This window comes from Etheostoma cragini, chromosome 2, assembly GCF_013103735.1.
Source record: "Etheostoma cragini isolate CJK2018 chromosome 2, CSU_Ecrag_1.0, whole genome shotgun sequence".
Classification (NCBI taxonomy): Eukaryota; Metazoa; Chordata; class Actinopteri; order Perciformes; family Percidae; genus Etheostoma; species Etheostoma cragini.
The window spans coordinates 10,281,509-10,293,537 of NC_048408.1; the positions used below are offsets into that span (position 1 = coordinate 10,281,509).

The 12,029-nt window shown below is 39.4% G+C and overlaps 2 protein-coding genes across 2 annotated transcripts in view; one reads left to right on the plus strand and one right to left on the minus strand.

The window, feature by feature from the left end:
• Positions 1-617: 617 nt before the first annotated feature.
• clrn2 (clarin 2) lies at positions 618-3,146 on the minus strand. Its single transcript, XM_034898687.1, has 3 exons — positions 2,894-3,146; positions 1,654-1,833; positions 618-1,373 (listed from the first exon to the last, which is right to left on the minus strand). Exons 1-3 carry the CDS (start codon positions 3,144-3,146, stop codon positions 1,105-1,107), a joined length of 702 nt encoding a protein of 233 aa, XP_034754578.1. The 3' UTR covers positions 618-1,104.
• A 979-nt stretch (positions 3,147-4,125) lies between these two features.
• Positions 4,126-12,029, plus strand: part of tapt1b (transmembrane anterior posterior transformation 1b) — a 9,285-nt gene continuing 1,381 nt past the window's right edge. Inside the window, exons 1-13 of the mRNA XM_034899064.1 lie at positions 4,126-4,383; positions 5,813-5,943; positions 6,045-6,163; positions 7,469-7,631; positions 7,743-7,878; positions 8,471-8,568; positions 8,661-8,730; positions 8,900-8,980; positions 9,180-9,289; positions 9,749-9,808; positions 10,602-10,670; positions 10,783-10,859; positions 10,979-11,151. Of these exons, the coding sequence (XP_034754955.1) occupies positions 4,209-4,383; positions 5,813-5,943; positions 6,045-6,163; positions 7,469-7,631; positions 7,743-7,878; positions 8,471-8,568; positions 8,661-8,730; positions 8,900-8,980; positions 9,180-9,289; positions 9,749-9,808; positions 10,602-10,670; positions 10,783-10,859; positions 10,979-11,151 (1,462 nt within the window). The 5' untranslated portion in view covers positions 4,126-4,208. The remainder of the gene's footprint in view (positions 4,384-5,812; positions 5,944-6,044; positions 6,164-7,468; positions 7,632-7,742; positions 7,879-8,470; positions 8,569-8,660; positions 8,731-8,899; positions 8,981-9,179; positions 9,290-9,748; positions 9,809-10,601; positions 10,671-10,782; positions 10,860-10,978; positions 11,152-12,029) is intronic.

Here is a 12,029-nt window from a genome sequence, read left to right on the forward strand (position 1 = left end):
TGGCGGCAGCAGCGAGGCACTGCAGGCTTTAAATCAGCAGCAGTTGACGATGTATCACATAATAGATTCAATAGGTCACAGAATTTAAATCTACGTTTAAATAGTTTGCACACTTTTTAGCATGACAATGAATAATTTAAAGAGACTAAAGTTTCACTTGATTTTGACTTGTTGTTTTACTGAAATCATACAGTAGATGTATAGGCTACTATAAGGAGATCCTCACTGACGGGATATTATATCACTGTAGAGAGCCAATGAAAGAGTTACATACAAAGGTTCAGGTCATTGGAAGATTATAACAAAAAGAAACACATACTGTATAGGCGTACTACAACAATTTTTTAATTGTTAACTTTAAATATTTGTTTGTCACAAGGTTGTTAGAATGATTATAACCAATCCAACAATGTAAAAAAATGTTTTTTTAATGATGTCCAGAGTGACATTTTTCCCAGTTCCTTTTTTCACAGCTGACTTTTTTTTTAGATGTGAGGATGTTCATATGACCAAATTAAAGTGAACAGAAATCAAAAGATAATCCTAAGTCTATTTCTGTTCATAGAAGATTATGGTATGGTTTATATTTATCACATGAGCCCAGAACTCGCCATAGCTGCACTTTCTATCAGGGATCAAGAATAATTACTGTGAAAAAAATCCCTCATGAAGGGGCTAGAACAACAGATCCGGGGGCGACCTCAAGCTCACCCGGTAGAGTGTGCGGCCCATGTAGGCTGAGTCCTTTGCAACGGTCAGGGTTTGAATCCGACCTGCTGCCCCTAGCTTCGTGTCATCTCATCTCTAACTCTCTCTACCCTGCTTTCCTGTCTATCCACTGCCACTATCTAATAAAGGAAGAGCCTCAAAAGAATAACAGATCCGTTAATTGCATTCTATACATAAAATGAGAAAATAATGATGTATTTACATAGTGAAGCTATAGACAGAATATATCCAGCACAAACAAGTGCTTTGCACTCATGTAGGTTACAGTATCAAGACTTAAGGGGATCTGGCACAGTGTTGGTTTCACTTTGCTGTCAGTTACTGTGGTTGGTTCCAGTCAACCATGAGTGATGTAAAAGCTCCTTGGTTGGTCCTTCAGTAGAGCAGGTCCAGAGCAGCAATGGTTGGTTCTTCAGGTTTCTTGATCTCCGTTTTGGGCAGTTTGATCCGGCTCATGGCAACCACTCCACAGACAGCAAAGTGAGTGGCAATGCTGCCTACACCCAGCCAGAAGGACCAGTCCAGGTTGTCATCCAGGACAACCAGCACAAAGAGGTTCTCCTGATGATTAGCCACCCGCTCGGTCAGACTGTGGTGCCTCACGGCTGCCAGGAAACACAGCGTGCCCAGAGCACCGAAGAAAGCTGGAAGAAAGGTCAGGCAAGGAAAAAAAAAAAGGTGAAGTACCGGTAATGCTCAAAAGCATGAGGAAGGGAGATAAAGAAAAACATATACGAATGAAGAGGTGTGATAGAAAATGCACTGAAATAAAAATAACAACAAGAAGAAATTGTTGACGAGACCGAAAGGGGTCTTAACTGGATGAGTTATAAAGTGGACAGAAGCACAAGTGGAAAAAGTGAGGGTGGAAATGTTTGAGCAATACTTTGAGGGAATGAGTGAATACAAAGTTGCCTCTCATACCAGCAATGAAGTTCCATAGGTAGAGTCCTTTGTGCCCTTTGATGCTCTGGTAGGGAACTTTGCGTGCGTTGTAAATGCAGAAAGACAGACTGACCAGTGCAAACCCCACAGCCACCAGCAGGAAGAGGATCACCATCATGTGAAGGCCGCCATTCAACTTCCGCACAAGGTTTGGGAAAACTGCAGAGAGAAAAAAACGAGAAAAACGTTATCAGCGGTGTGAGATGGTTTGAATGGGTCAAGACTCGTGAGATCCAGGTAACAGCATAGAAGACGAGTTATGTTGCACCCTACTTGCCTGAAAAAGGGTTTGGAACCAATGTTTTAATGTAAAAATGTTAGGTTATTTTGTATGTTTGCATTATTTAAATAAATGAACTAACTTAATGACTTACTAGCATGTCTCTTTGTGGTGGCAGTATGTGTCCTGTGATGTGTGTTTCTTATTCTTATAGAAAATGAGAGCATGTGGCAGGTTGTAATTGTCATGCCTGTATTGCTTATATGAGTTTACATTTTATCATGCAAAAATTACCCAAACATATTTAAAAGAATGGAATGGTATGGAAAATATAAAGATATAATAATAGGTATAAACAGAAGAAATCTAATGAACTCATAGCAAATCATGCCTACTCTAAGCAACAGTTTAGTTTTTCCTTAAGAAGCTTTGAGGTTGGAAGAAATTATTTATTCTACTATCTTACAGTGTCAAATTCTATAAATATACGTTTACATTTAATCAACCCAAAACTGTGTTTTTCTTATTGCTGCTCTATTTCATCAAATATATTTGCCCGGTCAAATTCCCCAAAAATGTATGCCTGTGATCTCCAGGACTTCTTTTCTTGTAATTCTGATGGTGTACGCTATTGATCAGCGTGTGAACGTTTGCTTTCTAGAGTAGGCCTAGGTGATAATACCACATTGAGCCATCTGCATGGATGTTATGGGCTAAGAGCCACTTCCACTGTTAAACAGCCTACACTCATTTAGACCTAGTAGGTAGTGCTACTGTTGTTCATGCAGCAGGTCATGGGGATCCAAATAAACAATACACTTCAGTTTGAACTTTTTATTATTTCACATTTGCAATTGCATAGGCTAAATATTTGACCTGTATTTGACATATTTCCAGAAATATTGTCTTAGTAGGCTATAATGATTGTTTATTTGTTGAATATTGAACATTTTGGGTAGCTATAGTTTAGTCTTCCATCCTGGCTGCGTCTGATCTTACTGTATATTTTGGAGCGTCTATTGCCGAGTCCGCACCTCTTGATCTTCCCACCCTGGAACAAGCCGTAGTAAATGTCCCCGATGAACTGCTCCATCTCCGGATGGGACGCGTTCACAATCTCAGCTCCGGTTTTACACAGGAGCCGTCCGGTGACCCACCGCTCCGTGGACAGGGCCACGACCAGGAGCGCCACCGAGCCGACGCACAGCACCGAAGCCACCGAGAACGTTATCCGTTTCCACAGCGAAGGCATCTTACGAGCCCATGGTGCCCCGAGGAAGGTAACACGACGCCGGGCAGCGACCGCGAGGCACGCTCGGCGATCACCATGAGTTTATTCTATGGTTTGAAAAAAAAAGAAAGAATCATAATCGGTTAGATAGCTATTTCTCTCGGGAAAATGTCGCATGTGGGCTACTTGTTAGTCACAGAGGAGGAGAAACCGAATCTATGGCTGTCAAAGAGATCTGTTACCGGGAGAAACTCTATCCGGCTCCCTCCCTCTCTCACACTCTCCTCTTTATTCAGGGGATGAATCAACATTTGCAGCTTGGCCTTTGGAGATGGAAATGTTTCACGATTGGATTCCATAAAATCATAAACATGGTGACAGAGTGACGGTTATGATTCATTGTCACTCAGAACCCTAAAGGTCAGATCAGAGCATTAAACACGTGGGGGGAGTTTATTATTATTTATGTGGCCTTTACCGTCTGAATCCCTCATCTTTTTTTCTTGCTTATTCATTAAAGTCTATGTGCAAGTGCATATTTGTGTAGCCCTGGAAGGATTACGTGCGAGATTTTTTTGCAATTTGTTTTGTGTTACCTCGCAAAACTTTTCTCAATAATCTTATTACAAACAGGAAAAAGTAAAACAAGTGTTAAAGTTTTAAAAGGTCTATTGTCTAAAAAACATGAAAATTATACTGTACAACTACAACTGTAGACCTTAATTTTGATTTGTTTAGTTCATTATTCTTTCTTATTAGGTGTAATGTCTGCCTAGTATTATTTTTTACTGTTATTGTTGTATATTTTGTCATTTGATAGATTATTTTGGCTGAAAATTTATTGTGTTAGTTTTGAATCTTCTTCTGATATGTAATTCCCCTGCCTTTAATTCAAGAGTAAAAAAAATAAAATCAGTTATTATACATTATTAATCAATCCACTGAACTAAGGTGTGAAATGTGATCAAGGTTTTCTTTGGCGACATCTGTCGGTGATTTTGTAAAACTACATGTCGTAATGACGTCAGAGTACGTGACTCAGATGTCAGTCTCCCAGGCAGCAGATGAGACCGTTTGGCGAAGATGGCGGACTCGCTGTCATCAGGTCTGGGAGAAGAGCAGGAGAAGGAGGAGGACAGGGAGAGGGACAAGAAGGCAGCCAAAACAGAGAAGATCAACGAGAAGGACGGAGTCACGGAGACGTTAGCGTTCAACGATAAAAATGGCGGCAGTAAGGGCAACAAACGCAACCTGTCAGGTGAGAGCTTGCCTCGGTTAATACAGCCCACAGTTTGACAGGACTAACGGAGCTAGCTAGCTAGCTGCTGAAGTGATTATTTTTCTATTTAACTGGCAAACTAGTATTTGGTTAGATAATATCAATGCACTGTATGTGGGATTTTTGTTGCTTGGCCACGCAGTTACATTTCTTATCAGTTACTAATTCTGTGCAGCTTTGTGCGCTGCTCTGAGTTACACTTCATCTCAGGGTGAAGCTAACATAGATGCTGAATTAAAGTAACGATAGGTGGTTAATTTATGTCATGTGCATCCAAATTATGCTCCGACTGTAACCAAGACAATATGTCATGTCAATTTGTCATGAAGGAGTCTAAATATAGGCCAGTGTATCAAGGCTTTTGTATCAAGACGTGCCGTTTCTTTGCACATGCGCATTCAGAATGGCTGCTGAGCGTGTGTGCATACTGTATCCAACCAAAAGTGTGGACACCCCGGTGTACTTTTGGACTGGAGCTGTTTTTCACGGTTTTGACTAGTCTTCTAGTTCCAATGAAAGCACTCCAATGATTGAATATTGCACACACCAAAAAGGCCTTTCCCAGCAAGCATGTTGACTTGTTAAAGTAGGTAAACCACAGGTGTTACTAATAAAATAATAATGGCTCTGCTCTGTTCAAGCGTCTCAGTAAGCCATATCAGTCTGATAGTGAACCAGCATGCACAATACCAGGATTCTGAAACAAAAGTACCAAAAATTGAGTTCAGCCATCATTTATTTCAACATTTACACATGCTTTTGCTACTGTGCCTATTGATGTAACAGGGACTGAGATATGCAAAATGTTGGATTTCTACACCTTCCATAATGCAGCTTTATAGACTCTTCTTGCCTGGTATACACCCCCCTCTTTCAAGCTCCCTTGCCCTCATAATGCATGCTTAAACATTTTGAATTCAAGCCCAACCTCCTTTGGAGCCACAAAAGAAAACACTGTTCAACTGTTTTCGCAGCCTGAGTTGTACTCCCTGACTAATAAATTGACTAATACACAAAATAAGTGCATTGCGCCTTTAGGTGAAATCTTAATGCTGCAGGATTAAATGTATTTCAGACAACAGTATGCTTTCAACTGTTTGACGAAGGCCATATGCTGTTTTAATACAATGCCGCTGTGCATAAAGCGAAGCCTACAAAGAAATGGTTTCCATTGGTGGTTTCAACCCCAATTGTGAACTAGGATTTATCACCCAACATCAGTACTCAGCCTCACTAAGCCTGAGAGAAAATCCCTGAAGCCAGGATTGGCGGTTATAGCGGCAGGTTTACGGTTTTGGAATGAGATGTTCATCTGAGGTGTGAAACATCATTGACAGGGAATTTCCCTTAAAAGGCTGTAAGCGTCTATGTGTTTAATGCTTTGTCTTTTTTCCATTTCTGGCTCTAGACCTGTCTCTGGTCAGATTTATAACTACTGAGCTGACCAGAGGCTACTTCCTGGAACACAATGAGGCCAAATACACAGAGCGCAGAGAGAGGGTCTACACCTGCCTCCGCATCCCCAAGGAGCTCGAGAAGGTAAACACACAAACAATTCCCTGTGGGGAAAAACATGTAAGGTCACAAATAAATAAAAGTATTCCTCCTCTCCATTTCTGTCTCTCATTCTCTCTCTTTAGTTGATGACATTTGGCTTCTTCCTCTGTTTGGATGCCTTTCTCTATGTCTTCACTCTGCTGCCCCTCAGGGTGATTCTGGCCCTTTTGCGACTCATCACATTGCCATGCTGTGGCCTCAGGTAAAGTACACACTTAGATAATAGCGATTCAAATGTAAAAACATTTCCTTAATCAATCATTGGCCACATTATTATTCGACTAAAATTAAAAGCTTTTGAGCAATACAATATTTCAATAAGCCTGAAAAGTTCTCATCAGTTTGAATCAACTGATGATACAGTTTTAACAAAAACATAATTTTCAAGTTCAAGACCTTTATTTGTCCCTGAGGGGCGATTACTTTTGCTGCAGTAGCAAAGAAGTTAACATACACTAAATGACAACAAAGACAATTTACCAAAGACATGGGTAAATGACTACCACAACATTAAAAGTTTAAGTTCAAGTGTGCCTTATGTGCAGACCTTACCTATTCTTTATTAGGTTAAGCAGCGAGATAGCAGAGGGTATGAGGGAGAATTTATCTATTTGTTATGGCTGGTGGCTAACTGAAGCGGGAACCAGAGGGCAGCATCATAAACTCTGCATGCGAGGGGAAAGAACTATCAGACATGATGGATTCTGCCTTTTTAAGCACATGTCTATTGGACAGTTCAGTTGGTTTCATCTGCTGAACCCCAATGATTTTGCTGCTAACTTTATATACCATTGCTAATGTGATTTTTCGTTTTAAACTAAGAGAAGCATAACTGCAAATCCATGAAAAAGTAAAGACGGACTCAATAAAAGATTTGTGAAACAATGTCATCAGGGATCTGTCCACTTGAAACGTAGCTAGCTTTCTCAGACAGAAGATACTTTGCTTTTGCCTTAGTATTAGATTCCATAAATAATAAATATATCTTGTAAATATAATATGTTGATATTAATACCTCCACTATGCCGTTTAAGTGATAAAGTGATACACTAGGGTTGAAGCTAACAATAATTTTGCTTATGAGTTATTGTACCTACTACATGTCTAATAGTCACACTTTAAATTGATACCTGTTGGATAAAACAAGCAATTTGAAGAGGCAATTTTGTGCTCAGGGAAATTGAGAATTTGTATTTGTATCTTTTCACATTTCATTCACCGAATTATTTATCAGTTATTATTATTATTATTTAATTAAATAAGAACATATTTGTTAGTCACAGCCTGGGAACAAACTGACTAATCTGTTCTGGCAAATAGCTTCACATGACAATGTCCACATTAGTGTGATAACAGAAACAATCAGTGTTCTTAACCTCTAGAGGGCATTAGAGCCTTTTCTGACTTTTTCAGGCTAAACGGATAACCCTTTTTTTCTTTCTCGTCTTGTGACTTTCTTCTGTGAACATTTCTTCCATGTGTAATTTGTGTCTGTTTGTGTTTTTAGTGGCTCCCGCCTGCTCCAGCCAGCCCAGGTGTGTGATGTGCTCAAAGGCTTCATTATGGTGCTGTGTTACTCTATGATGAGCTATGTGGATTACTCCATGATGTACCACCTCATCAGAGGACAGTCTGTCATCAAACTGTACATCATATACAACATGTTAGAGGTACACCCGGACTATACTGCACAAACAACTGTTGATAACTCTGATTGTAGTGAGCCACCATCTCATTCGCTCTCATTGCCTCCTTGCGTCCTTCCCCTGTTGTGTTGCCAGGTGGCGGACCGCCTGTTCTCATCATTTGGCCAGGACATCCTGGATGCTCTGTACTGGACAGCCACAGAACCCAAGGAGAAGAAGAGAGCGCACATAGGCGTGATTCCTCACTTCCTCATGGCTGTGCTCTATGTTTGTATCCTCACTGAGAAGGACCTGTAATTGTTGACAGTCTGTGAAAATGATATCTACACATGCGTTTTTCTAACAGATAGCTGCCCTTGTTAACTAATCTTTTACCGTTAACTGACAAGTAGGCTACTGAGTCCTACTTCACCTGTCCAGGAGGCTCGGACATAGGTTCTGCAGCAAAAATAGCTCTAATCTGTATATGATGGGAAGCTGTAACTGTTTGAGTAATTCTTCTAGCAAAAGGCCAATCGTTGCTAGAGTTTTTACTGGTTTTATGTAATCTGTGATGTTAAACTATCTTTTAGTTTTAGACAAATTTTTGGACCACAGAAGTTATTTGAAGATGTCACATTTGGCTTTGAGAGGCATTTTCTATTATTTTTGGGCATTTTATTGACAAAACAATTAGTTAATTAACGGAAAATAATACGGCAATTTATCAATAGGGAAAAATCATTAGTTGTAACCTCACATAGCTTTACTTCAACTTTAGGAGAATGTGCATATTAGTGGGCTTACATTAGAATGAACACAGAGCATGATACTCTTTACTGTAGTCCTCAGTGTATTCTTTTCCTCAGCATGTTTGTATCTAGTTCTCCATGCCATCCTCATCATGGTTCAGGCCACCACTCTCAACGTAGCCTTCAACTCCCACAACAAGTCCTTGCTCACCATCATGATGTCAAACAACGTGAGTATGATGCACACAGACACTTGTAACTCAACTAAATTGCTTGGAGAATAAATTCAGCCATAATAACTACTTTTTTTGTTTTGTTGCAGTTTGTGGAGATCAAAGGAAGTGTGTTCAAGAAGTTTGAAAAGAACAACCTTTTCCAGATGTCAAACAGTGGTAAGGGGTCAAAGATACCTAAAAGAATCTAAATAAGTGGACTGTGGATATTTTGTTACCCAGCCTTTTGAACTTTGTGATTTGGTACAAGGTAAATTTATGGAATTGAGCTCAGCTGCAGTGAGTACAAAGTAGGTTAATCCTGGATTGATTTGTTTGTTTCCCGCAGACATAAAAGAGAGGTTCACCAACTACATCCTCCTGCTCATCGTCTGTCTGAGAAACATGGAGCAGTTCTCATGGAACCCTGGTAACTAATGCAGCAAAGCACAGATAATACAACATTTCTGATATCTTAAGGGCTGAATTATGTATATGACAGTTAGTCACATCACACTGCTATGGTACATAATCGGGTCCTCTTGTTGTGATTCAACACTGTCACTGACTTTTATAACCAATATTATATTGAATAGTAACACTAATCATTTTTCAATGTTTGTCTTCAGACCACTTGTGGGTGCTGTTTCCTGATGTAGTCATGGTGATTGCCTCAGAGGTTGCCGTGGATGTTGTGAAGCACGCCTTCATCACCAAATTCAATGACATCAGTGCTGATGTGAGACCCATCTTGCATAAAGTACTTTCACAGTTCAACAATAGGTTTTGGTTAAGTGTGACAGCCGCAGGAGCGATGTTGTTTTAAAGACAGTCCAAAAAAATACATTTAAATTTGGCAAAATAATGTGCCAAATATGTTAGCCAGGCACACTGTACATGTATTGTTATTTACAGTTGGGATGTTCAGTATTTCCGTCAGTTTGCATGTGAGTTGTAGTATAGTTTTAGGAGAATAGGTCCTAATAATCCTCTGCAGGATGTAAACAGGAAGTACAATGTTACCATGGATTCAGTTAGTCAGCGGTGGGTTAACTTTTGTTTTGTTTTCTTTACCCCATGTTTGTTTACATTTTGTCTAATTTGCACCATTAAAAGTATGCTGAAGCTGTTATCAGTTCCTATTTGCATTGATGTTTACACTTAGTCTGACTTATGCTGTGTTACTGTCGTTTTCCAGGTATACGGGGAATACAGAGCCAGCCTTGCCTTTGACCTTGTCAGCAGTCGACAGAAAAATGTGAGTTAAATCGGTTCAAATGTCTCGCATTTCTCAAACTTGACTTCATGATACCATGTTGGGTCTCTTGTTATGAACAGGGACACAGCAAAGGGGTGTATTTATACTTGTCTTATACACTGTATTTGGTCATAATAATGTATTTTTTATACTGTATATCTTCGTTCTTACATAACCCCACTCTGGTGCTCCACTGTGCTCCTGAAATGCGTAATATATCATTTATATTAAATTGACTTAAGAACAAACATAATGCTAATTGCTTAAGTCAAATTAATTTGGGTCATAAAAGTTTGAGAAAGTTTAAACTACAGGTGAGCGTAATGGATCAAATCTAACATTCATTTGTGATTAATTGTCTGGTGTTTGGTCCTGCCGGCTGTAAATCTTATTGCCCCTCTGGAATAATAAAGTTTCCTTTAATCTATATAAATCAGTATATGTCATTTTAAAACCGTTTTCATTGGGACAGGCAGCTCAATCGATTGTAATCTAAGAAAATGTGGACAAAACAACTGTGCTTGTTTATTTCCTTCTACTTTTTTGTGATTTGTTAAGTTGCACTACGTGGAGCTCTCTCAGACAACATTGTTTATAGATAAACTAACCAGACAAGAATGTCTATATTGGTCTGATCCAGTAAATCAAATATGAAAAAAAAAACACTACTAGCCTAATCTTTCCTGATTTGACAAGTAATAAGTATAAGTGTTGTTATGGAATGACTAATGCATTGGTTGGGTAGGAAAAATAATGTTTATTGTTGTTAATGCATTGTAAAATATGTCTCCAGGCTTACACAGACTACAGTGACTCAGTATCCAGAAGAATGGGCTTCATCCCCCTTCCTTTAGCTCTGCTGGTCAGTCACCGTTTATAGAAATATCCACTGAAATTGTGTATTCTGACTGTATAAACACTTATACACAGTATATACACAGTTTGAATATGTGTGTGTGTGTTTCTTTTTTCAGTTGATCAGAGTGGTAATGAGCTCGGTGAAGATCCAGGGTTCGCTCTCCTTTATATGTGTGCTGCTGTTTTACCTGGGGTAAACGTCAATTGTTTTTCCCGAGTTTTTGAACACACCTTTGCAGTACTAGTGTTTCTTAATGTGTGTGCTTAGTTTTTAATACACACGTGTGTGTGTGTGTGTGTGTGTGTGAGCAGGATGATCACCCTGAAGGTGCTCAACAGTATCGTTCTGCTTGGGACGTCCTGTGTGTTCGTCAAACAGGCCAACATGGAAGAAAAGCTCTCCGACCCTCCTCCCTCTGTTGTCTCCAGCCGTGCAAACTCTAGAGCTCACCGCACCAAATACGTTCACACTTCTCCACAGCAAGGTAATAATAGTCAGTTTGTCTACCTCTCTATTCCTTAATGGTTAAATACAGCATTTGTTATATCCTATCTTTGTTAGTTACTGTTGCTGTGCCTGTTAAACTTTCTATTCTTGCACATTACATACTGAATGCAGTTTACAATGATAACAGCGAAAGATTTACCACTTGAAATTCAAAACATTGGATCCTTGATCGTTGATTGGTCGATTTTGTCAAAATGACAATTGTAACTGACAGTTTCTTTCAGCTGTAGTTGGCAAGCTGATTATCTAACTATAGCACCATATGTTTGTTAACAAAAACACGGTCTCTGAATGACTTTGATGTTTTCAGCTGAATCATTTCAAATCAAGACACCTGTGAAGTGGTCTTATGGCTGTTTTATGGTTCCGCGGAGGCTCCACACAGAGCTTTCTCCCTAGCCTATGCAAGTGGCCTGAAATTTATACTTATAAATCTGTTGCAGGAAAAGTTACCTCTCTCCTTGATTTCATGTTGTTTATATGTAGAGAGAGAGAGAACCGGGAAATGAGTCGGGTCAAATGGGGCTACAAAGCCACAGTCAAGCAACCTGTGTTGCCACGATGTATAGTTAAATTTTTTAAGAGGTGCACATCAGGCTACTGCGTAGGGTCCGGCATAGATTTTTGTCTTCACGTACCTACTCACGTAGCATGGGCGTAGATTTTACGCAGAAGTATAAAACAGCCTTGACACTGTTTGGATGCATAGCTATATGTATTATTAAATTTAACATATATATGTGTGTGTGTGTGTGTGTGTGTGTGTATGTGTGTGTGTGTATATATATAATGTGTGTATGTGTGTGTATGTATGTGTATGTATATATATATCTATGTGTATGTATATATATCTAT